The 26,995-nt window shown below is 44.3% G+C and overlaps 1 protein-coding gene across 17 annotated transcripts in view; it reads left to right on the forward strand.

The window, feature by feature from the left end:
* The window catches only part of DAB2IP (DAB2 interacting protein), a 1,477,580-nt gene that overhangs the window by 1,340,618 nt on the left and 109,967 nt on the right, over positions 1–26,995 (forward strand). For all 17 annotated transcript variants that reach the window (XM_085613689.1, XM_085613692.1, XM_085613691.1 and 14 more), the window contains 2 exons: positions 544–688; positions 23,430–23,666. In XM_085613689.1, coding sequence (XP_085469815.1) covers positions 544–688; positions 23,430–23,666 — 382 coding nt within the window. The remainder of the gene's footprint in view (positions 1–543; positions 689–23,429; positions 23,667–26,995) is intronic.

Genomic DNA, 26,995 nt, shown 5'->3' on the forward strand with positions numbered 1-26,995 from the left:
ATATATATATATTTATATGTGTATATATATATATATATCAATGTATATGTATGTATGTATGTTAGTTAAAATTCGAAATAAATTATTTTATTTAAAATTAACTCCTAGGGGATGTTCTTGTAAGTCACTGCATATATTCTTTTTTATGGGAGTTTGTTGCAGTACCTGTAAGTGCAGAGTGTGCTGATGGACTTACTCTGGGCCTGAGCTGGAGTACATTTACAACTCTTATGGATCCCTTCGTAATAATTAACTAGTGGGGAAATAGTAATTCCGATCCCAGTTCCCCATGTTATTCCACATTACTCTCCGGTGTTTCATATGTAGATTTCAGATGCATTCAGTTGTACTGTAGTTGAATATACAGTAGCCGTGGACTTACAGTTGATTTTGAAGCACGTTGGCTGTTAATTCCTATTAATGGCCCTAGCAGGATTACCAGGGCACCCATGGAGTTTGATGCGCTTCCCTGGACTGAAATTCCAACGTCCCTCAGTTTGCAGCATAGGATCTGATGCACTGTGCCTGTGCTCTCTTGTGCAGGTGAATTCATCAAAGCCTTGTATGAGTCGGATGAGAACTGCGAGGTGGATCCCGGCAAATGCTCAACATCTGACCTGGTTGAGCATCAGAGCAACTTAAAAATGTGCTGCGAGCTGGCGTTTTGTAAGATCATCAACTCCTACTGGTGAGTATCCAGTGAGCGCTCGTTATCTCTGCTTCATGATGTGCATGCAGAAAAGGATCACTGCCAGAATATTTATCGTATTGAAGCTCTGGGCACAGGCCGCACCTCTTTGGGGCATTCTTTGCAGAACTCTATTAGAAGATTGCACAGTTCATATATCTCATTTTTGGCGTTTACGGTTCATTACATTTAATGTAATGGACCCAATAGGATAGAGAATCAGGAAGAGAAGAAAGCAACAGGGAAAATGGGCTAGATCATAGGACTATTTTTTATTAATGCTTAAGAGTATTGTTGTAACCCACACCAAGGTGCAGATGGCATTGAACCGCTTTACATTGCAAGGGATTTTTATCCCCTTCGCGAGGGCTAATTTAAACTGACGTGCAGGGCAATTTGCAATGTTTTGCTATTTTTATACGTAGGACATACATGCTACAAGTTGGGTCATGCATGCAGTGGAGGTGAGGTGGAGTTGAGAAGAGTATAGGTAGACGAGAGAAAGGGAGTGTCTGCAAATAAATCTTTAATTCTTCCCTCAGATATTGGGAGAAAGTGACCTCCGGGGCATTGGCTGGTCATTCACAAGTCTGGGATAGTGGATGGAGGAGGGTTGTTTCCTTGTGCTTCTCTATTCCACATTCTCGCTGATTACTGATGTTCTCCACGTAGAGTGAGTGCATAGTCTGCCTGTGGTGGAGTGTCTCTACTAGCGAGCTACGCTTCTCCATGTGGAAGGGATGATGACTATGGTCTTCAATTGGATTTGAGCTGGGTGGCAGGGATATTCTTGCAGATTTGGGGGCTCACGAGTCCATACAATCGTTTGCAGCATATTTGCAGTTATATATTTAGTGTTGAATGGGAATACACAAATCTACGTGTGGTGGACAATTGATCACGCTCTGATCCTGTTAGAAGAAAAACCAGACGGAGGCTCATTCCATTTCCATGACTTGTCCATTGGTGAGGGCTCCATGGAAAACAACATTTCTGCCAGCAAACATCAAAGAGCAGCACCACATGGAGATGTGTGCCACGGTGCTACCAGTGCCACGCGCTGCCCAGTCCTTTGAGCATCACCAAAAGTATATACTGAAGATCTTGATTTTCAATGCAACCACAACACAGATTGAGAACTCCTTATTACCGCCAGTATGAAGAAGATGAAGGAGTCTTCCTTAAATCCTTTAAAAACAATAGATATAAAGTTTTGAAGGCAGAAAGGCTACAAAAAAATCTAAAAGAGATCCCTCTTTCTTGGTTAGAAAAGGTTGCTCTCAAAGAACTGCACTCTAGATGACTCTAGCCCTTAATTTTGGGGGCAGCTAGCTAATGCTCCAATCAATGTACAAGAACACCTAAATTTACTTTATCTTCTTATGCCTAAAATTGCAAATATGTGCAAGGGACAAAAAGTGTTTTGTCTTGTTCTTCTCCAATTACTTGGCCCCACCCCCATCACATTATGGTTTCTGTAATCCAGTTATGATTTGACCCCACACATGACTATTCTATGTTGATCACCACCTGTTTCAGACGCTGCTCCTGTAACATACATATGTTTGTAAAGTGCCCAGAAGCACTTTGGTGCTAGGTGCACTCTTTAGAAAATACCTAAAATAAAACATAAATAAGGTTATTTATTTTTAGCTGTTGGCCAGCCATATACACGTGTTCCCAACAATCAGTAAATTAAAGCCCAACTTATGAGAGGTCGATGATAAAGAGGTGGTTGGTTTATTGGTGTCCACCTCCCTCAGTTTATTGGGCTCAGCTAAAACCCAACCATCGTTTTGTCACAGTGACCAATATTATCGCATTGTTGCTCGCTGTTGAGTGCTGTTAACAGTTGTTAAAGGCCTTCTTCAAAAGTTATATAGACCAGAGCTGCAGTCATTACAGCTAGAGGCTGAGGGGCTCTAATGCAACTAGAACATTCCACCTTCCTAAAATAAACAGGGAGAAACGGAAAGGCAAGCATTGGCTGTCATTGTTGGCTTTAAGACGCTTGATTGTCTTCAGTGGAGCTACCAACATTCCAGTATTCTAATAACCATTTGTTAAACAATAGAACAATGTAATCTTCATTAATCAAACGCAAATGCACCAGAGAAACTCAGTCTGAACAATAAACATCCCGGGACCCTAAAGAAAGGACACCCAGACTTTTAAAGCCATTGGTGGCGTTCATGAGATAGAAGTGCGCTATAAAGATTCAGAAAAGACAACATAACACTAATTCTTGAGCAAAAATGTGCTTTCTTTTCACAAAAGATGGGTTTTGAGTCTCATGGGGACTACCAGTTTGAAGTACGAGCATAAACAATAGTACATTAGCTTATGTCACACGGATGACCCATAAGGGGCTTCATAACTGAAACATGGCTCTCACCCCAACACGCCTCACTTGTTCCTTCAGATCACTCTTGAAAAAGGGCTGAAAGAGACTTTTTCAGCTCTTATCTTTTGAGGTATTGTTCAGATGTGCACAAATGAGGCAATGTTTTTCATACTAAGTACTCAAAGTATCTCATTGTCTTAACATTATTCCTTAAAGCTGTCATTACATACCCTCTCCACACTAGGACAGAAGATTCCACCATAGTTTTCTGGAATTTCTATCTGCCTCTACTCCATTGATTGCCCAACATTGGTTGGCCCTCAGGCATTTTAGCCTCCATGTGGAGAATCCTGTAAAGAGTTTTTCACCCAGATGCCAGAAAATAGAGATTTAATGGGGATCAAGGGGTATTGCGATTGGGTTTATGGAGATGACTGCACCAGTGGGTTGGAATGAGAGCCAGAAGTGTGTGCAAAATTGGCATATTTTGCTTTCGCGTAATTGCACAAATGTTTATGGAAATTATGCGAAATTATGTGAACTACTTATCAAGCATTAAGCACTATGTTTTAGTGCATAATAATAAGTCATGAGAGGCTGCATTTTGCACAAATAAAAACTGCAAAAAACACAATGGGGGCGGACAGCTGCTGCTCCTGTTCTGGCTTTTCGAATCATTCAAGCGTTATTATTTGACACAGAGTAATTTAAATAACAAGCGTAATGGTGGTGTTTCAGGAATTTCACATAACAAGCACAATGTGAAATTCCTGAAATGATGCCAATCATGCTGCTGTAATTTAAATTTCACCAGAGACTTACTGCTGCCTGTGTATGAAGGGCGTCTTGGGAGGGATGCTGCGCCACCAGCCCTCCACTGGCTTACAAATAGCACGCACAATGGTCTCCATGCTGTCAGCCAGCGTACGAGTGCGTCGGCCTAAATTATACTCCATCCGACATCTCTGGGCACTGAAAGATGCTGACCAGCCCAGGCGCATCCTGGCAAGCTGTGGCGTTCCTATGTAAAGGTGGACTTTGACACCACTCCCATTGTTTCCCTAAGATCCCTCCCCTTCTATCAATGCTCATCTTAAGAAGCATTCTATTTATTGCAGAGCCTCTGAGAAATATCAACCCTTTATCAAATAAAGGATTTATCAAAATCATGCAGTTCTTAGCACACTTGAGAGGCTGAGGTCTCAGTTGAGAACTTAGTAGTTTCTCAAAACGATGATAAATAAACCCCATTGGATTTGATAATGTCCTGCCAATAAATATGTCGGCTACACTCATTTACTGAACTATCACAAAAGATTTATGAAATATCCTAGGAGCAGTGCTATTTGTCCCTTTAAATGTAGGGTGCCTTTTTGGTCCTATTGTTTGAGCCCTTGTAGGTTATTGCACAATGTCCCTGTCCCTTGTCAACTGAATGCTAGCTTCTGATTCTCAGTTATTATCACTGTGCCAGGATTTTAGAGGAGCCACATGGGATTCATTTACATATGTGAGTTGTAAATGGAAAATATTTACACAATATGGGTATCCAGGTGGCTCTTGTCTTTATAGACCAATGATGGAGCTGCATCCTTCATAGAGAGCTAGGCTGATCCCACATTTTGTGTTTGGTGATTTCATCATGTTTTTAATATAAACGTAATTAAAGGATTTGTTCCAAAACTTTGTACCAAAATAATGTTCATTTAGTCTATAAATTTAAGCCAAGTGAACCGTGTTGCCAATAATAGCCATGAAGTGACAGTTCCAAATGTTTTACGCAGAGTAGACAGGCGGGCCCTGACCCATCAACTTGATGGACATATGTAAGGAGACGTCTCAGCCCCAGTTTCCCCAGAGTGCTATTAAGAGAACTCTACCTGGTGTCGGCAAAGGAAGCCTTAAAGCTGTGCTCTGGGCCTGCAGGAGTGCACGGCACCAGCGAGGATACTGTGCGGCATCAGTTACAAAGAGCTTTATTCTTATGTGCGGTCAACCTGACCAGACCATCCAAGCCTTAAATTGTTTAAGGGATTCCAGCCTTACCAGGCGAATCACGCAAAGTAACAAGTTTTACCAATTTGTGGGGATTAGGGAAAAGCCAGGGTTTATTCAACCAATATATGCTTGTCAGGGTGATTTAGGGGGGCACTCCTACAGCAGATGCTCTTAAGTGTGGTGGGATTAAAGCAATTCTTCTTCCAGCCGAAAGGATATTAATTTTTAAAAGCACAGAGCAAAGCAATTAGATATTCGTCATGTTTTTTTATTTTAACATGCAATCTCACTTTGTAATGGGCAGATAGGGGTCCAGTGGTAATTAAAAAGGTTTCAGTCCACTGCACCAAATGTTCATAAAATACCCTCTGTGATTTTCTATTTTAATAAAGAGGCATCATGGTGCGTGTCTAGCGCGTTGGTTGGTTTTTCACCACGAAAGTGAAAGTGAAAGTCTTCTCTTGCTCTTAAGTGCCATATCTGTCATCTTTGGTGCTATTGTGTTTGTAAGCTCGTGATGGGTAAGCTAGTGATGGGTTAACCCAAACTGTGGTGCGCTTTAATTGTTGGAATGGTCGTCCGGTCCTTAGACTTAGCCTGTGATTCTATATAAGTATCTTTAGTGTAACTGTTTTTTACATCTTCTAGGCTTGTGTGGAATGTTGCTCCTTTTGTTTGACGCTTTGTAGGCAGTTGTGTAATCGTGTGCTCATTCTGTGTGGGGATGGCGTATATGTGTGTTTTGCACTAGGCTTTGCCGTTGGATTGCACTGTGCATGTCTTCGTCTTCTTCTCCTTGCTGGTACTCTTAGTAATATTGTGTTATTTTGAGGGTGGGTGTGGACGTCATTCTCCATTTACTGGCATCAGGCGGCCTCATCTATCATCAGGGCCTCAGTGATCTTCCTCACTGGTCAATATATAGGTGGCTATGCTATGCCTCCCTCCCCCCCCATCTCTGCGCTCCCAAGCACAGACAGATGCCATCTTTCCATTTGAGCTTGCAAGAAACACAGCTTTGTGCCCCAAGTCAGATCCTTGTGTCCTGTGAAACACACAGGCTTCTGAAAAAGAAAACACCCACGTCCAGCTTTCCCAGCATGAGTAAATCTAATGAATTATTCTGGTGCCATTGAAGTACAAGGTATCTCTTTACCCGTACTCTCCTTCCTTCCTTTCAGAGGCTGTTCCTGTGCACTCGCTACTATGGGGTGATGTAGTGCGGGTGGGTGTGTCATGATCTGATATGATGTGGTGTTGTGTATATCCTTGCAGTGTGGTTTTGGAGATGTATGGTGCTGATTTGTATGTATAATATGGTATGCAGTGCTATTTGTGGATTTGCCATGTGATGTGGCGTATAGTAGTATGGCATTGTATGGTGTGGTGAAGTGATGTGGTCTGATATGGTGTGAAGTGGTGCTCATTGATGTGACGTAGTGTGATGTGATATTGTAAGTGAGGTTTTCTGTGCAGCAGTGTCACGTGAACATGATATTTGGTGAAGCGTCTTATGTATAATATGAAGTCCTTTCTGATATGGTGTAATGTTATTTTATCAGTAGATTTGTAGAGCGCTACTTGTCCCCCGTGAGGGTATGCAGGCGCTGGTAGGGTCCAGTTGATTAGCCAAAAAGCCAGGTCTTCAGGGACTTTTGGAACTCTGAAAGAGATGGGGGGGGGGGTCGTAGATGAAAGGGTGGCTCGTGAGTGTGAGGTAGTCAGATAGGTAATGCCATATTTTGTGATATGTGTTGTATATGTGGTTTTGTGTGACTTGTGCTACATATGGGCTGGTGTGAAGTGTGGGCTACTTGTGTTATGGTTTGCTTTTGCTACTGGATGGCGTGAGGCTGTATGGCGCTATCTGGCATTATATGGTGGGGTAACAGGCTCTCTAGAATCGAAATCGAGTAGTATGGTGCAGTGTGTTGCATTGTGGCATGCTGATGTGTGATAGCTGGTATATAACCGCGTGTCACTAGGTCCTCTAGAGTTGTATTGAGTGCTGCTTTCTGACTGGCATGATGTGTTATTGGGTGTTTGATGTGTTGTGGTATAATTTGGTGACGTGGTGTGCTTAAATGTTGTGTGATTTGGTGTCATTATATGTAGTGCGGTGTGGAGAGTTGTTGAGTGGAATATTGTGGTACAGTGTCATGTGAAATTAAACTGTTGGGCCTTTATTGGTTTGGTATGGGTTGGTTCAGTATTGTATGCTTGGTTTAATGTAGTGTGGTACAGTGTGTTCTTGTGGTGTGCTATGAGGTGATCTTTTATGGTGTGTGTTGCAGATTATGATGTGATGCAGTGAAATGTGTTGAATAGTTTGATGTGCTGTAGGGTTAAATGTTAATGCTTGTTGCCATGTGACCTTATATTGTGTAATACAGTGTGACGTGGAGGGTTATAAAGAGGTTTAGCATTGTGTGGTGTAGTACCAACTGGGATTTGAGTTATTGTGTCCATTAGATGTTTTGGTGAAGTGATGTCTAGACATGGTTGTATGTAATGAAACAGGCATTGTAGCATGATGTTAGATGTTACGATGTGGTGTTATTTTATGTGTAGATTATGATGTGTGATGTGGTTCTATATTTTGTATTATTATGTTGGGTTATATTATGCTGTTTGGAATGATGTATAGTGGAAAGGTGGGTTATGTAGTCAGAGTGTGATGTGGGGTTTATAGAGTGGCATCTGGTTTTGCTTATGTGACATCGCTGTGGGTAGTGGATGTTTTTTTTCATTGTATGGTGTTGCATGATGTGTTGCTTAGGGTGGTAAGTTGTTATATTGCTCGGGATGTTCTGTTGTTTTGGACGGTGCAGTGTTTCATGTTGGATAATATAATGAGATAATGAGGTGTGATTCGGTATGGTAAGATGTTGCGTTTTGCAGCGCGGTACAAAGTGGTATCATGTAGTGGGATGCTGTGATGCTGTTCTATGGTGTTGTGGTTTTGTTGCCATATGGTGTTATATGCTTTGGTGTGGTGTTTATGGTAATCTGTGTTGTTGGATGATGTGGCATTGTCTCAGCTGGCTTGTTGTAGTATGGTGTGATGTCTGGTGCTAATTGGATGTCGATCAAAGGTTAAATTCCAGTTGGTGTTACATGCAGCATGGTTTTATTGTGTTGTGTGGTACACTCTGATGTGCTGTAAAATACTTTACATACTTTACATGCTGTGGTAATGTATGGTGTGATATGTATTTCTTTGGTGTGGTGTGATATGTCACATAGTAATATGGTGTTAGATGATCAGTTGTGGAGTATTGTAGTATGAGAGGTGTTTGTGGGGTGGCCAGTTTATTGCTTTTATTGTAGTTTACCTTCATAAGCAAGAAATGCCATTACATCTGCTGGTGCAGTGTCTGATACAGAGTACCGACTGTCACATACATTATTACACTTATAAATGTTATGACATAGGTCACGCACCGTAAGATTGACAGCACAGATCATAGTATGCTTCATGAAAAAACAGATTGAACTGTTCACCAAACCAAAACACACCACCCACCAACGCAATGGTACAGTGAAATGGCATCGTGTTCTCAATGCGTAGTCTATGGTGCCTCACACCGTCAATCCCCCCGCCCACCACGGTCTAAGTAAGGTTGAGGTGTCGGGCCTGGATGGTCAGACATCTCCAGGAGGTCTCTGCCATGGCATATTTCCTACATTACCTGCTCTCTTCTAGTTTCAACACCAGCTATTCACTCCGCGCCCATTTGAGCACTTCTCTTCTCCATTGCGCAGTGGCCAGGGCCCTATTCCCTTTCAAGTTTAAGGTCATGCGCCGTTTGGCCAGGGAAATTGCAAGCATCAGAAACCTGGAACCCTCCCGCTGTTTCATCACTAAATGAGTGATTCCTAGCAAACAAATTTCGAGTAAACGTGGTTACTCCTACCCCAGTGCCTCGCCCACATGTTCAACGACCTCTCTCCGGAACTCTGCGATTGCCCCACATTCCTGTACCATGTGTATGAAATTAGCTTCTAGTTGTCCAAATCTAGGGTAACTATAGACAGTGGTGGAAGATATTTGCGTTAGTCTCTTCGATGCCAAGTGGGTTGCAAGTAGGTAGTTCAATTGTACATATTTGAGCCTCGCATTGCGGGAGGCCTTCTGGTTTCTCTCCAGCACCCTCTTCTGCTGGGTGGGTGTCTATGAGTTGTTTCTGGATACATGTTTCCCAACGAGCTTTGAGGGCATGTCGTGGTGGGGTAAAGATACAGAGAAGCATTTTGTAAAACCATGATATCAACCTGTCCCCTCCCGCATTGTGAACAATAATTGTAGTGTTTGGTGTGTGGTGGGCTCAATCTGCCCTGGCCTGCGTAGCTCCCGCACAATACCTAATATCCTTCCGTATAAGAGGAAGTGCGTGGTTAGGAGGCCACGGTCAGCTGTCATTTCCTCACTTGTGAGAAATGTCCCCTCTCCATAGCAGGCCCCTATTGTAAGATCGTTCAGTTCTGCCCAGCCTCTCGGAACAGCCACTGGGGCCTCTGGCCTGGTCAGTAGCAAATTCTTGAGCGGGAGCATCAGAGCATAGAGGACCAACTCTCTTGTTTCGTACACCTGTTCCAGCATCGTACTGCAATAGCTTCCAATTGTGGTCGGTCACTTCTTCCCCATTTATGTCCCCACAGCATTGGTAACAGGTCTCTGGTCATTGTACTGCTTCTCAAAGCCACCATATCTGAGAGTTCGCAGCCAGGTTTTCCCGGCCATCCTTAAAGTATATTATCACACCATCCGCTTAGCGGGAGAAGGAATGTACACCATCTGCCAACTCCACACCCCTCGAGATGTGTTCTAGCCCGACTATGGCAACAAAAGGTTTTGCTGCCAATGCGAAAATCATTGGCAATAGTGGGCAGCCCTATCTCGTACCTCTATAAACAATGTATGGCTCATATATGATTGTGCTGGTGGGCACCTGGGCAGTTGGTTGGCCTCCTGGATGCAGACCGGGTCCCACTTACTGGCATGGACGGGGTGGTGGCTCCCCCTCTGATGAACAGTACCCTAGGTTCTCAGTCCGGGTGGTAAATTGGGGCTGTTGGGGGGGCGGGTGGGCATCCGCCACCCAGACCCGAGCACAGCAACAGTCAGGCGCTAGCCATGCGCATCCGCCATTTGGCGTAGAGCACGGAGAGCGGGATTTGTAGGCAATTCTTAAGAGCCAGGCGTGAGCTCGCGGAGGCCGCATCCACTCTAGGTGGCCTCCAAGCCACACCCACCTGACCGCTGCATTGTTGTGCTGTGCGGGTTGGTGAGGTCGGATCTAGTTTAATAAAGGGTTGTTTGTCATGATTTTTATCTGGACTCTCACGTGGGTGTTCTTGGACTGAATGCGTTAGCTGCCTTTCTAAGGAAAGAGTCAACTGATGTAGTCCAAGTGACTCTTATTACTTGCACCTGGTTGCTGGCAGAGAGCATTAAATGACCAGTTGGTAAATTATTTTTATTCCATTAACCTTGGATGCATGATACATTTATGTGCATTTGAAGCAGTTAAGGAAACTGTGATTTTTTTTAGCCTTTCTCTACCTCCCCATATCTCCCTAGTGTTGGACTGTCTATGGTTCTTTAGTGTCACACTGTCTATGTGTTGTCCCCTGTCTGAGTTCATGCATGGTCTCTCAGGAATGTGTGTCACTAAGTCATTTACTCCATCATCTATATCACTGTATGTTCCCTTTGTTAAGCTTATCTAGTGTTCTGAAAACCAGCATTTGTGTCTCTATGTCTTTGTGACTTGTTCTCGGCATGTTTTTCTCTGGTAATTGTAGTTGGGTGCCATTTTGTTTGCTGTAGGCGCCAGTGGCTGCAGTGACAAAATTATTATAAATGGTTCTAATGTAGTCAGATTAGTGAGATGTGCATTTTGAGCCAGGACAGGTGTGTTCCAGGTCATGACCACTTCTGGGTTTCTGGTTCAAGGTTCTTGGATTCTTTCTATTGCTTTTATGGTTTTGGGTGGCTGAGGCTTGTTGGGTCTGTGGGGAGGCTGAATTTTTAGTCTAGAAGATAGTGGTAAGACTTTGGGTGTAGGAATGTGTGTGGAATGTGTGTGAGGGTGCAGCGGGCATGGGGTTGGGTCCCGGCCTTAATAGAATGAAACCGGATTGGTATAGTAGCTGTCCTTAGCTCTCTGGGTCTCTGTGAAGACACCGTGAAAATAATGCCTTTAATTGTAAGAACCACTAGGGCCAGTGCTACATAAAAGCCACTACAGGCAGCTGTCTCGTGGCACCACCACAACTGGCCACAAGAGGGCGAGAGATTACAACAAACTATCTCCAAATGTGCCTTGTTGCTGACGTTAGTGAGCAGTCAAACAGCATACCATAATTTATGACAGTTAAAATCTTGGCACCGAAACTCGTAGCCCCGACCTGCCAATCACAGACAGCAAAACAGGATTATGGGTGCAGTGAGTGAAGAAGGAAAGGTAGCAGAGAGAGATGGACCACTGAATGCAGGAAGTGGGTGTTTCAGACAGCAGGAAGTGTGTGGGGATGTGTGCACGTGTATGTGTTTAGTACTATCTGTGGGCTGTAATACTTGTACTATGTCCAGTGTAATGTGGTGTGTGATTTGTATTGTGTGTCTTCTTTATATGTTGTGTGTTCTTGACTGTGTTGTTACTATAGAGTGTGGTATGTTCTTCACCCTCTCCCAATAACTGATTCCTTTCTTGAACCTGCAGACCCTGGAATCTGGAATAGTATTGCCAGGGCAGGTGGACTTTTTTGGGCTGTTTCGGGTGTTTTAGGTGGTCAACAACCAGCCTCCCCGGAAAACCTGGTGGCAGGTGGGGGAGCAGGGAGGGAAGGAACGGCCATTCTAGGCGAGTGTAACCAAAAGAACGTCCCCCCGGGCAACTCTTTTTATATTATTAGTCCCACTTTTATTAACTTGCAGAAGAAGTAAGTTTCTTTACACGCGCCATCCAAACTCTTCATAACAGGTTCCTGAAGTGGAAAAATGCTCAGCAGTCCCTCAAATTGTGGGTGAAGATGGTCTGCAGAAAGAGGGCGGAGTCACAAGGGACAGAGTCATGACAAAGGGAGACTGATAGTCAACCTATACATTTATTTTTAGCACCTCTACCCTCCCTGCATGCCCCCCTAAATAAATTAGCAAGCATTTCAAATGTGACAGCAAACCTATTCTGCCTTACGTAATTGGCCACATATACCCTACATTGAAATATTCTTTACTGAGGTATGACCGGCATCGGGGAGCTGCAAGCAAACAGGAAGTTCTAAGCTTAGATCTTTAGCCGGTCTGCTAAACAGGTTTCTTTTGGTTTAAAGTACTTAATAGTAGGTGCTATATAAATGGTATATGTGTAATTATTCACATGGACTGGTACATCTTTCGTTATTACAGTACTTGCCTATCTCATGAATACAGAGCTTAGAAAAGTAAAAAACCCGCTTCTAAGTCACACTTTCTCTCTTGAGCACTTATGAAGTGACAGCCGGCTAAAGGCCCGTTCACAAAGGTAAAGTTAGATCAAAAGTCTAACTCAGACCAAAAGTTTAACTTTACTACTTTTCGGTATTCACAAAGGTAAGTTACTACTAATAAATGTATTACTAGTAAACTTACTAGCAGTAAAGTTTCTAGCCGTATGGTTACTACTCGTTAGTTTACTATTAGTAAAGTTACTCATCTCATTAATAGCTGCTGGGTCTGGAATCGGAATGGACCGCTCCACTTTCCAGCACTGTCAGAACTCCATACCGAAGTAATCTTGAATCTGAAAGTTTACAATAACAGGGAAAACTTTAGGATTTCCATGTCTTGGTTGGCAAAGTAGTGTCCATGGGTAAGAAGGTTTTTGTTATAATTTGGCACTTGTATTTATAAGTGCATGGGCGCAACCCATTAACGCTTCAAGCCCATCCCTGCCTCCTTTCAGAGGAAGGGCAATTAATACATGTAAGAATAGGAGACTCTGGGGCCCTCATCCCATTCTGCGGGTGGAGAGCTGGGGCTCCATTTTGAGTTACGCTACTAATTAAATTCCTTTGTAGTGCTCCGCTCGCTCGTTGACTTTAGGATACTTCAGAGCGCTACTCTTAGAATCTCACTAGAGGTCTCAAAAGTTTGTTTTTTTCACCAGAGTTCAGACGATCCTGATTCAACCTATCCATAAAATGTGCAGTGTTTCTTGGTTTAAACGCCCCTCCGCACTGCAAGATCATTTTCAGTCCAAACTGAGCCAAGATGGACAATACATGCAGACTTTTTCAAGCAAGTTTACCCAGATTAAGAGTTTTTTCCTATACATGATGGCAAAAGTATGCAAAATTCTCCTCTGCGCGGCTGGCTTTTGCCACAATAGCGGTCACAAAAGTCTCTCCATTATTAGGTCGAGCCTGGGCAGTGCAGGCGTTGCTCTGCGAGGCATGCTGTATTCAGGTAGGGACTTGAAGCTCCGCCCAGTCTCCACCCATATTTTTTTATTGGCTTATGTCATTGTCCACTGTAAACTGTGGCTGTTTATTGGTGAATAGGCTTAGCAGTCCCTCCTTGTTTCATTATGTAACCACCCATGGCGACACCCCATGTTACGTGTGTTGTTGCTCGGTAGGCTTTAATTACAGTCTCCAAGCACTATTTTCTCAAATAGCTTTGTCCTGCCTGCTGTTGCTATCTCCTAATGCTTTAAAAAAAAAATTTATAGCACAGGTGCCGAACATATTTGCAATGTAATAGGTCTCACATTTGCGAGAGCTTAAGCTATTGGCATTGTAAATGACAATGCCTTTTATTTATCTGTTTTAAAAACAACACATAATAAAGCCTGACACCGAATTAAGTGTTATCATGCACTGCTTTTACTAAGATGCATCGGGGCAAACGGAGTGCTGGGATGTGAGGCAGTGTGTGCCCACCCTCCTCCCATAAATAAATGGCATTGTCATTTACAATGCCAATAGATTAAACTGCAAACTGTCGTAAATATGAGACCTATTGCATTGCAAATGCTTGTAATTCAAATGTGAGAAAGAAAAAGCTCCCCAGCTTCGTGAACCGGCAAAGTTTGCTACTGAAATTTAAGAAGGTCCTGAAAATACTTGGCTCATGCCCGAGGTGCCACCACTTAACAAATGGACACCCCGAGCAGTGGTGGCTGGCAGGGGATGGGGCTGGTGGGGGGAGACAAAATATCCACTTAATTCTTTCTACCTGCTGGCCACCTCTCCCCTTCGGTCCCTTCGGTCCCTTCAGCCACCTTCTCCTCTGCTTCTGTAGTGGAAGGAAGCAGGAAGCATGCAGGCTCCCTCCCCTAAGCCAATCACAACTCTGCAATGCAGTGTTGTGATTGGTCTGAGCGCCGTAGTTCAGCGCTCAGATGGGGGTTGTGAGGCTTTGCATGTTCCTCACTAGGCTGTGTAAAGCAAGCCTGGTGGGGAAAATGCTAAGTGTGCAGGAATGTTTGGCTGCCCTAAAAAGGGCATGTACTCTTGGAGTGGGCAAACTACTCCTCCCCCGTAACCCCAGCCTCGCCGCGCCCTAACCCAGCACGTAGTGAAAAATAAAATGGTAATAATTAGGTTATTATCATTTTATTTTTCCCTTTCTCCCTGCTCTTAAAGCAGTCGGGCGGCACTCCTTCTCCTTAGCGGAGGAGCAGCCACTGACCCGAGTGTGCCAGCCAACTCTGAGAGTACACTGTACAATGGAGTGAGTATTTTGAGAAAACAGATCACCCAACAAGATTAGAACTGGGCCAGGACTGAGAAGGAGGAAACCATGATTCACGGAATTGGATTTAGTAAAGCTGCTGCAGCATCTGGCAGGATGAGGCCATGATTGCATTTCCTGGTACATGCGCACTCTGATCTGATGTAGGCATCACTGAGGAGAATAGGTGCCCTCCCTGTGACTGTCCATGCACCCCCTCTGCCGCCTGTTATTAAGGGATTTCACCCCAGAATCAAAGCACCGACGACCCCTTAAAACATTAACGACTAAGGCAATTTCCTAATGTCATCCTACAGCAAGTCATTCTCAATATAGCACCCAGAATATCTCGCTTGGACAAAAGCGCTTCTTCGATCCACAGCTGTCCAGCTGTGGAATGGGCTCTGTTTAGAGTTACGAAAACATCCACGTCTTACTAAACTCAGGAAGGCCTTAAATACAAGGCTGTGCACTTACTTTCTGGACTTCCCTTACCCGTTTTGCTTCTCTAGTGCCAAGAAGCCTTTGGGTATATGGTGCACTTTAAAAACCACTTACACTTAAACAATGTACATATTTCTTGGAAAATTATTAAAATCATGCCACGATCTAATGCCAGTTTTACTATACATGTTGCATAGGGCCAGATGTATGTACAATTGGTGGACGACAATTCGATCTTCCTCATGAATGTTAATGAGAAAGTTTGCAAATTGCGATCCACAGTGAATCGCAGCCATCACAGGTTTGGTGGTGGGCTGGGGTCAGCAAACTACCATGTGTGTGATTGCTTTTTAATAAAACAGCCTTTTTTAAACTAAGACATGTGCCCTGTATGTCTGTTTCTCTTAACAAAAATGGGACAGCTTTTAAAAAGAAAAGTTTCTTCTTTTTTTTTTTGGTTTGTTTGTTTGTTTAAGAAGATGCAGTGGTTCCTTGATCCACTGCCTCCTCTTAAACATTTTTTCTTACCACTACATTCCGATTCAGTATTTGGAAAGGATGCCCTAACCAAGTTTCTTCAAAATACTGAAGCGGTATTTGGTCGCAAACCCAAATTGCGATGTGTTGTAGAATCGCAGTTTGTGTTTCATACATATCAGAATTCTTTTTTTTACGGTTGCACATGGGCCAATTCTGCGAATCGGCCCATTTGCAATGTAAAAAAGCTTAGTACATCTGGCCCTTAGTGAACCAAGTCCGAAATGTGTAATGTCGTGGACTGCGGACCGCATCCATTTCTTTCCAGACTGCTCCTGGCATGGTAGTCTGCATTTGGAACTGAAGTAGGAGGATTTTTATGGACTGTCTTTGTTAAAGAAACTTGTCGCATCCATGTTAAATATCCATCATGAGATGCGCTTCCCACCAACAGTGGGCATCCTGATTTAAAATGTAACCCAAAAACTAGTCGTAAACTAGAAAAGGGCGATTATTTTCAATGCATTTTAGCCACCACATGGCTTTCACTTTGTAAACAGAGCTTTGCACGCCTGAGTCTGTTTGGATAAATTCACTCCCCAGGGCAAGCTACATGTACTAGATCTAAACATATGTTTGTGTGCAACAGTGTCGCATAGAATCCTTTCCACTTTGTAACTCTATTTTTCTTCTAGTACACCGCTTACCTTTCCTTCATCCTCTCCACCCTGTTCTGCTTCCTCACCACCCTGTTCTGCTTCCTCTCCACCCTGCATCTCTTTGTTTTCTTCTGGCAACCCGTGGATCCTTTCCTTCATTCTCCCATTGTCTCCACCCACTTCTCTTTCCTCTCGACCCTGTAACTCTGTTTCCTTCTGCTACGTCGTGGATCCTTTCCTTCATTCTCCCATTGTCTCCCCACCCTTCCGCTTCCTCTCCACCCTGTTACTCTGTTTTCTTCTGCTACACTGCGGATCCTTTCCTTCATTCTCCCATTGTCCCCACCCACTTCTGCTTCCTCTCCTCCCTGTAACACTGTTTCAGTCTGATACCCCGTGGATCCTTTCCTTAATTCCCCATTGTCTCAACCCACTTCTGCTTCCTCTCCAACATGTAACTCGGTTTCTTTCTGCTACGCCGCAGATCCTTTCCTTCATTTTCCTATTGCTGCCACCCTCTTCTGCTTCCTTTCCACCCTGCATCTCTTTGTTTTCTTCTGGTACCCCCTGCATCCATTCCTTCATTCTCCCGTTGTCACCACCCACTTCTGCTTCCTCTCCACCCTGTAACTCGGTTTCCTTCTGCTACACCGCGGATCCTTTCCTTCATTCTCCCATTGTCTTCATCAACTTCTGCCTCCTCTCCACCCTGTAACACTGTTTCCTTCTGGTACCCCGTGGATCCTTTCCTTCATTCTCCTATTGCCTCCACCCACTTCTGCTTCCTCTCCACCCTCCATCTGTTTCCTCCTAGTACCACATGTATCCTTTCCTTTATTCTCCCATTGTCTCCACCCTGCATCTGTTTCCTCCTAGTACCACATGTATCCTTTCCTTTATTCTCCCATTGTCTCCACCCACTTCTGCTTCCTCTCCACCCTGCATCTGTTTCCTTCTGCTACACCGCAGATCCTTTCCTTCATTCTCCCATTGTCTTCATCAACTTCTGCTTCCTCTCCACCCTCTAACACGGTATCCTTCTGGTACCCCTTGGATCCTTTCGTTCATTCTCCTATTGCCTCCACCCACCTCTGCTTCTTCTCCACCCTGCAGCTCTTTGTTTCCTTCTGGTACCACATGGATCCTCTCCTTTATTCTCCCATTGTCTCCACCCACTTCTGCTTCCTCTCCACCCTGCATTTGTTTTCTTGATACGCCTTAGATCCTTTCCTTCATTCTCCATTTGTCACCACCAAGTTCTGCTTCCTCTCCACCCTGTAACTCTGTTTCCTTCTGCTACGCCGTGGATCCTTTCCTTCATTTTCCTATTGCCTCCACCCACCTCTGCTTCTTCTCCACCCTGCAGCTCTTTGTTTTCTTCTGGTACCCCATGGATCCTTTCCTTCATTCTCCCATTGTCTCCACCCACTTCTGCTTCCTCTCCACCCTGTAACACTGTTTCATTCTGATACGCCGTTGATCCTTTCCTTCATTCTCCTATTGTCTCCACCCACTTCTGCTTCCTCTACACCCTGTAACTCTGTTTCTCCTTCTGGTACCACATGGATCCTTTCCTTCATTCTCCCATTGTCTCCACCCACTTCTGCTTCCTCTCCACCCTGTAACACTGTTTCATTCTGATACCCCGTTGATCCTTTCCTTCATTCTCCTATTGCCTCCACCCACTTCTGCTTCCTCTCCACCCTGTATCTCTGTGTTTCCTCCTGGTACCCCATGGATCCTTTCCTTCATTCTCCTATTGCCTCCACCCATTTCTGCTTCCTCTCCACCCTGTAACTCTACTTTTCTTCTGATGCACCGTTTACCTTTCCTTCATCCTCTCCGCCCTCTTCTGCTTCCTCCCCACTCTGTATATGTGTTTCCTACTGGTACCCCATGGATCCTTTCCATCATTCTCCCATTGTCCCCACCCACTTCTGCTTCCTCTCCACCCTGTAAATCTGTGTTTCCTTCTGCTACGCCGCGGATCCTTTCCTTCTTTCTCTAATAGTCTCCACCCTCTTCTTCTGCTCGCCGTCTTGTTTCTCTGTGTTATCTCCTGGTACCCTGTGGGTTCTTTCTTTCTCTTCTCTCGTTTTCCACCATTTCTCTCTGTAATTTCTCACAGTGCACTCAGCGAGACTGAAGTTTGGATGCAGAGGTGCTATAGAATCTCTATGTGTCTGTGTTGGAGTTCAGATGAATAATTAAGACTAAAGAGGCCTTTATGGATTAGTATTGAAGAATTTATTGAGCGTCCAGGTATAGATTGTCATGACTGGCAACATCCAGTGCTGCTGTTTCTTCTACCAGCACACTGCGTGACAGCATGTTATGGTGTTTTGTAATGTGATCTAGTGAGCCATTTGCTGGCGTACAGGTGAAAGAAAAGGCCACCCTAGTCCAGAGGCTTTGTAACGCATAAATACAGTCATGCACTGACTTTATTACATCAAAGTGCAAATGCTCAATATATATTCTCTCTCTATGACCGAGAAAAGGTGAAAACCGAATGGAAGGTGCAACGCGTGCTGCAGTTTTTCGGCTCTGTACCTCAGTTGCCAGTGCACCTAGGTGGCGTCCAAAGGTCAACCTTATCTACTTCCGGAATACGTGAAAACATAATTTCTGTGTGGGCACTAGGCATTGTTTCCTAAAATGCCAACAATGCGATATAAAACGTTCAGCGTTAGAAAACCCTGTTGACTTTCCATGACATTAGCAAGCTGTCAAGACTGTTTATCCGGAGGCTGCAACTTTTTATGGCATTTATTTTAGGCCTTTATCCAAACAAAAAGCCTATTGTATAGGGATTGTAAACTTTAGCATATCTGAATGTGTTGCCTTTTTATAGAAGGAACACAACACAGTAGCTAACACACACACATCAGCAGTTTAAACCCCGACGAACCAGTATTAACACTTGAACGCCAGCAGAAAAGACAGAGTTTGGGGGAAGATAAATACTATAATATGTTAAATGAGATGGTTCTGCCAGGGACTTAGTACCTGCACTTTTTCATTTTGAGAGGGAAAGAACCTGCACTTCACAGCAGAAGTGCAATGCTTTTAAGCACTGAAAAAGAGATTGGCAATGGTTAATACATTTAAAAACTATATTGCATTATAACTTCCCTACAGCCATGTACATAAGTCATTATAGCTTAAATACTCTGTCTTTACTCTCAATAGTCTTCAAAATTCTTCAAGGCTTTCATACGAGATCTTAATTCTGCCGGCAGAAACAATGCCACTTTTTCTCTCGCCAGACCCACAGAAGGTACTACTGCGGTGTTATGAATTGTATTGTACCTTCAGTCCAGAGAGTGGTAGCTAAATGCGGTAGAGTTACCAGCAGCCGGTAGGGACATTCAACCGGGTACCTTTTCAGAGCCGGGGCTAGTATTGCCTACCTAGCTACCTCTCAGCCCCACTACCTACTTCCTCATTAGACAGCAGTCCTGCCCCTGGATGTCTATGGGACAGGTGGAGCGGGTGAGTGGGGCTTTGGCGGAGACAGGCCTCCCTCAAAAATACTGGCAAGCTTCCTCGAAATCTGTTAGAGGGAGCTGTCTGGCCAGTAGCAGGCGGTGGACAAGTGACCAGGTCACATTGAACCTTCAAGTGGTTTTGTTGGTGGTTATATTACAGTCGCAGAACACAACATCAGCAGATTTTCAAAGAAGTCCAAAAGAGATTTAATCCAGAAACCTGATCCTATGGATGACCAAGGATAGACATGTTTCATCAGTTTCCCACAGGATGAGATGAGTTGTGAAAGATGATAGTGGAAGGTAATTTTCCAGAGACATTCCTTCAACATATAGTGCTAACGATCCCTTGGACACCCTCTAGAATCAAGGACATTTTAGCTGACATGTTAGCTGACACTGGGCACAGGTGAATTTAAATGAAAATATTCTTATATAGCGCTTGGCTACCCGGAGGCATCCCAGCGCTGCGGAGGCGAGTAGAGGAGCAGGTGGAATTATGGGAATAGTCTTGTCTTCAGTTGTTTGCGATATGTTAAGTGATTGGCTTCCTTGCGGATAGAGAGAGGAAGGGGGTTCCAGAGTCTAGAGGCGTTGTAGGAAAGAAGGCGGCCCCCTGTCCGGGCCCTCTTAATTCTGGGGACCTCCGCTAGATGGAGTTGGTCTGAACAGAGACTTCTGGTGGCTTTGTAAGGCTTAATGAGGTTTTTGATAATGGGGGGACCTTTACCCTGAAATCTTTTATGTGCGATGCACAGGGCTTTGAAGTGTATTCTTTCTTGTATCGGGAGCCAATGGCGTGCTCTCAGGGCAGGCTTGGCTGAGCAACGGTTATTAGTGCCCATGAGGAGCCTTGCGGCCGAGTTTTGGACCACCTGTAGTTTGGAAATAACTAAGTTGGGCAAGGCCCAGTTAAAGGGCATTGCCGTAGTCCAGCCTGGAAAGAATGAGTGCTTGAATTAAGAGCTTTCTAGAGTGGAAAGGTAAAAGAGGGAGTACTTTCCATGCGGTACGGAGCACACCATAGCAGGTAGCGGCGGTTTTCCTAGCTTGGGTTCTAAAGGTAAGATCATGGTCGAGCCAGATGCCTAGGCTCTTTATTTCCTGTTTTGTCGACGGTGCAGGTCCCATGCAGGACGGCCACAGATTGTTAGAGTTAAAAATTGCTTGGTTGCCCAACAGCATGAGCTCGGTCTTGTCACCGTTGAGTTTGAGGTGGGAGGAGCTCATCCAGCTGGCGACTTCTTTGAGACATGAGCAGAGGTTCGTGGGAAGCTGCTCTTCCTGGTTCAAAGTCACAAAAAGCTGGGTATCGCCTGCGTAGGTGACTAGTTGGATTCCAAAAGGGGCTACTATCTCTGCTAGAGACATTAAAAAGAGTAGGGCTCAAGGAAGAGCCCTGGGGGACCCCACATTGGAGTGCCACTGGTCGGGACCGGGTGTTGCCTTCAATTACCTGAAAGAATCTTTCTTCCAGGAATGATTCCAACCAGGACAGGGCCTTGCCTGTCACGCCCAGGTAGGCATTAAACACATTTCTTTATAGTAAAGAGTCTCCCCCACTATATTGTGCCCTCTTCACATGTAAGACCTAAGGACTTGTAACCTCTGCAATGTAACCCCTGAACCATCCGCTTTCAGGGAAGTGTGCACACATCTGAGACAAGTAGGTGTGATTGTGGTCTACTTGATACGACCCTTCCAACAGTCATCACTACCCTAGCACCTCGTCATGGTTAGCGTGACATTCTCAGTTAACAGTGGTTGAGCATTACTCATGAGCATTCGCAGTTCTACGAGTGAAAGAGTATGAGAGCGGGATTAGCTGGAGTTTGTCGTCGTTGAAATGGATTCTTATGAAAAAGTATGTGACATGAGTGAAAATGTCCTTTTCCTCTATTTCTTGCAAGATTGTGTTTTGAATTTCATTTGCTTGGTATTCAAGGAGCTTATGATTCTTGTGAATTATTGTCTTCTCTGTGTGGAGAAAGCACGCCACCTTTAGAGTATGGATCTGCTGTTGAGCCGCCAATAAGGAACCACCATCTGATCACTTGCATTAGTTTAAGACTAGGAAGCGTGTCCTTTGAACCTTTTAATCCTCATGAACATGAGTCTGGATATGATGGTGTGTCTCCACTTCTAAGCTACTGGCAGAACTCACAGGTTCCCTTTCCCCCATCGCGTGTTTCTATCATTTGTGTCCACTCCATAATTTTGGCTCTTGCCATCGTGAATTATCTTTTCTGTTTCTGTTTTTCAGGCTTCCCAAGTGTGGTTGAGGGCTGCTATCTCTTTCCAAATGGCTTCCATAGAATAACATTCATGGCTTCCATTTCAGTTTCCCAGAACCTGTTTTAGAGCCGGGTGGGTCGTTTCCATGTACTTTGTTAAGCAAGACCTTTGTTTGTGCAGTAGAATGAGTGTATTATAGTGACCATGCTGTTTATACTGGTATCGCCAGGGGTCTGCTTCTGTTGTATTAAAGGTTTTTAGTAAACTAGACAAATTAAGCCTAGACCAGCTCCCTCCAGCAAAGGTCTGGCCGCTTTGGATTTCCCTCAGATCTTGATGGCTGTTTTCCAGTCCTGCGTCAGGATTGCACTGGGAAGCCATTGGGGTACGTGGAGCCATTGTTCCATACCCTTTGTTGGCTTTATCATCTACTTTCACAGTCAGGTGCTCGTAACTCAGTTCTACAGAGAAGATTTGAATCCAAATTAGCTTTTGAAGTTACTTGCAGATTCGTAGATGTGGAGTGCCCACAGCAACACCCATTGCATGCCCCCATGCCGCAGAGGACAGCAGCAGAAATGGGCATTTTGTTAAGTGGCTTAGTGCCACCTTGTATATATGGGAAATGGCGCTACGCCAATGGAGCGTTAAAAAACGTGACACTCCTGTGGCGATTGTGGATTGTAAATATGCCCCAATCTGTTTTTGCGTGCAAAGTTCTTGTAAATCGCCACAAACTTTGAAAACCGCAAGATCTGTGTGCTTGGGGTTCCTGTGTAAAAAACTGGTCTTTTGCAAACCTTTTCCATGCAAGTGTAATTTGTGTTGCATCACTTGTAAGGCCAGGCTTAGCAAGACATGCTCCAGTCCAAAAACCTCTCGCGCTAGTGGCACAAGATCGTTCTGACCCATTCCACTATGAAAAGCTTGCGTTCACAATTCTCTGGTGTTACCAGCAGGAGACAGATCCAAAGTCACTCACTTGGGGAAGATAAGCAAGGAATGCACTTGATGCAAAATGCTCCCCAATCTTCGGCAATGAACACTTGCGAAGGAAAAATACGCGAGTGCCACAGTAGCTGCGCGAGCAGTGAACAGGCTAATAACTGGGACTTAATAAAAGTTCCGCACAGCCCGAGTTGATGCACAAATAAAATCCGCAAGTTAAAAGCGCCCCACATAATGTTTTTATTCTATTGTTTGGGTTTTAAACTTGACTGGTTTATTATGATGTTAATGCAAATTGCGCACCTGCGGCATAAATTACACAAGACAGTTCTGCATGGAGTCCTCGGTGATTAATTACACGGTGCTCGTTCTCTTTGTCTCGAGTGTCTGTCTGATCACAAGTCTACCTTTTTTTTTTTTGCAGCGTCTTCCCGAGGGAACTCAAAGAGGTGTTTGCTTCGTGGAGACAGGAGTGCAGCAACCGGGGCCGCCCCGATATCAGCGAGCGATTGATCAGCGCCTCCCTCTTCCTCCGCTTCCTGTGCCCCGCCATCATGTCTCCGTCGCTCTTCAACCTCCTCCAGGAGTACCCGGATGACCGCACGGCACGCACTTTGACCCTGATCGCCAAGGTCACGCAGAACCTCGCAAACTTTGCAAAGTAAGCGCCTCTCCGGAGAGCTCCTCGTAGACAACAAAGAGATGTGATTTGATGGATTCTGCCCGAGTTGTTATTCCATTCCCGTCATCTGAAACCAACAATTAGCCGGCGAAGGCAATTATCTCTTGCTGGTAGCATCAGTCATGTTGAATTTTAATTCCCTCTGCCCCATGTTCTTCCTCTGGTGTTAGAAGCTTTTTAAATCCAAGCCTGCTGACAGTGTTTTAAAGGTAAAAAGACAGGAGGGGCGAAGAGTGACCTGTAAAAGTGCGGAAAAGCAGGTGTTTACCGTCCTCTGAGTCCGTGCATAGCCAGGTGTTTGATGAACAATAAAGCATAGAAACATTCTTTTTTTATTTGAGCAAATAATACTGAAAAGGGCTAATCAAGTGCACATGGGTGGACATAAATTGACTATAAAATGGCAGAAATATGGACATGATTCCAGGCAGCGGTTGTGTTTGTTCTAGTCGTTAAAGAGCTGCTCCCTCCCTAAAACCAAGGCACAGTGTGGGAGGACGTTTTTTGTTAGAGTACGTACATTTGAGCAGTATTTTATACTTTTACATCGTTTTTGTGTTTTTTTAAAGATTTTTATAAATCGGTATTAATGCAATAACATTGTTCAATGGTTGTTCGTGTCTTATTTCAAAGTACTGGTCTTTGCCACATTACGGCAAAGGACGTTTAAGCACTTTGAGTGTACAGGAGATACATTTAGCGTACCTCTAGTGTACTTTCTATTGCTTCATATGTGTCTACTTTCCCATCAGTGTACATTTATTGTTTAATCAACTAATTATCAAAGGTGTTCTTATTAGGTACATTGGACCATGCAAAGACAACAGAAACTTTTGTGTTGGCCCAGTTCAAAACCAGCCATTCACGATATCAGCTAGACGACCACAACGAAAGGCGGAGCCGTTGTGAGATGCTTGTTCAATGAATAATATAAAAAGGACTCTGGTGGTTTGACCAATTATACTGTAGTTTCTATGTTTGAAAATTGGATCACAAAACACATCATATCACTTTTTATTTAAAGTAAGAATAGTCCGCATATTTAAAACCCTTTTAAAGGTCTGCTACGTGATTGGGACCCTTCTTGTGAGGGAAATAACCCTTGCTACCTAAGTAAACTCTTCCGACCCATACACTCATGCTGTAGTTACTGTAGGAAGTTAGTGAGAACTTCTTGGTAGATGTTTATATCTGAATGTGTAACAGTGAAATTACACAAATTTTCTACTTGCTATATGAGCCTCTTTTCATGTGATGGGATTTTGGTGGTGTGGAGGTCAACACACATGTTTTGTGTGGCCATGCAGTGAAAGAATAAAATCAGGTCTCCTTGCCTAGTGCTTCTTTGTCAACAGAAAGGATTCCAAAAGGTCCCTTTTTAGGTCTCGCCTGAGCCAGCGCTTTAGCGCTGCACTGGCGAGAGCTATAGAAAGCGGGATTTGAAAGTGCAAACCAGTGCTTTTCAGGCTGCCAACTACAGTGCATGTGCGCCGGGCGCACGCACCATTTGGCAGCCTGCTGATCACTTTCACGGCCGCTCTGATGTTCTCAGTGAGCCGCGCGGCCACTAAGAACATCAAAGCGGCCGTGAAAGTGCTCACCATATGCCAGCCTTCCCTGTGTTGCTTTAGCACTCACCGCCCCCCCTCCCCCTTCCATGTTCTTTTGTGTTTGCAGTTACTTTTGAAGCTGGAAGCGCTGTAGTGCCTGTGCTTGCTAACGGAGCAGTGCTCTTCCACCCTTAGAATCTTCAACTGTAGTGCCTCTATAAACAAGCATTGGCATAGCCAATAGGTCTCGCTTTTGGGACCTTATAAGTGTTTAGTTATGCAACTGTTGCATGGCTAAACACTTATAAGGTCCCAAAAGCGAGACCTATTGGCTATGCCAATGCTTGTTATGGTCTTATGTTGGATGCTGAGGCCTGTTGTGGTATTGTTTTCGGGAGGACCGCTTTGCATTGCCACGGTTGTTTTCATGGAGGAGAAAGGATTTCACAGATGTGGTGACAAAAGCATAAGCCAGTGAAAGTCAGCAACTCAGTACCTACTTTGTCATTGTCATGAACCCCTTCTTTTAACTATCCAGGGACCACAGAGGCAAATATGTAGCCTTTGCCTCTGTGCAGAGAAGGGCAGGCAACAAGCAGACAGGCCTGTCCTGCCTCCGCCTTTCGACCACACTCACAGGAATGTGAAGTTTGGAATAGGGCAGCCCTGTCAGGAAATCTCTTGCAGCGTATGGAGTCTCACCTGGGGCCCCCACCTGCGAATCGGTACACACCCTTGTATTTTATGACAATGGTCCTCTATTACATGCTAATCTAATTAATACAAACACACTGGGATTAACATCAGTTTAATTAATTCAGCAATAGTTAATATCAGAATAAACAAAATATAAACCCGAAACTTTCTTCATCTCACATTTCTTGTCAATTTGTCTAAACTCTCTTTTGACATTGCACTCATGTTCCATGTTCCATTATAGTGTCTTGTTGCCTGTAATGTAATACGTCCCCTACACCTCCGGTAGACAGATGATTTTTAGTGCCCCATCCTTTTGGGCATAATGTCCTCTTCGTCCTTGCTTCCGCCCCCTTCTCATTACTCGAGGGGGAGTTTATATGCACTCAAGTCCATGACATCTCTGTGGATCTTGTTGGGTCACCTCTTGCTCAGAGCCCTCTGTTGGGCTGGCAAGTGGCATCATTTGGCGAGCACAGTGTCTTCATTTAAAGCATCAGAGTGTTAGTACATGTTATATTTGAAACCCCATGAGTGCAGAAAAGCCAAGGCCGTTGCTGCAAGGAAGGTTTTTATGTCCTAGCTGCTATTGGCAGTGAGCGGCGAAGAAGTGGAAAGTTTCCCTTCAAGCGAAGCAGGACAGAGTAAAAGGCCCATTTCAGTTTTCCTAAAAACATAAGAGAATGTCATTCTGCAGAACCGTTTGCAAGAAATCAAGAGCCCATGTTAAACAGGCAAACTCAATTTAAGGCCTAATGCAAACCTAGCGCTAAATGGATACACTCATTCACCCAAACAAACAAAAGCCAACATTGATCATGTGATGGCCAGTAATGTATTTAACACAAATGAAAACACTTAATTAAGAGTTTGTCCTTCGAGGTTTTCTATGCATGCAGTGATCTGCTGGTGAATTGATTGTGTTATTGTATCTTATAGGCGAACTCCTAGGAATACCTGGGAGTGGCCTAAGGACCTAACACCATGAGCAGAAAGCTCAGATCCTGGGAAGCAAGGCCACTCTCTATCCCTAGATCAAAACTCATGACCTGGGGTGGCCGG

The sequence above is a fragment of the Triturus cristatus genome, chromosome 1_2, assembly GCF_964204655.1.
Source record: "Triturus cristatus chromosome 1_2, aTriCri1.1, whole genome shotgun sequence".
NCBI classification, from domain to species: domain Eukaryota; kingdom Metazoa; phylum Chordata; class Amphibia; order Caudata; family Salamandridae; genus Triturus; species Triturus cristatus.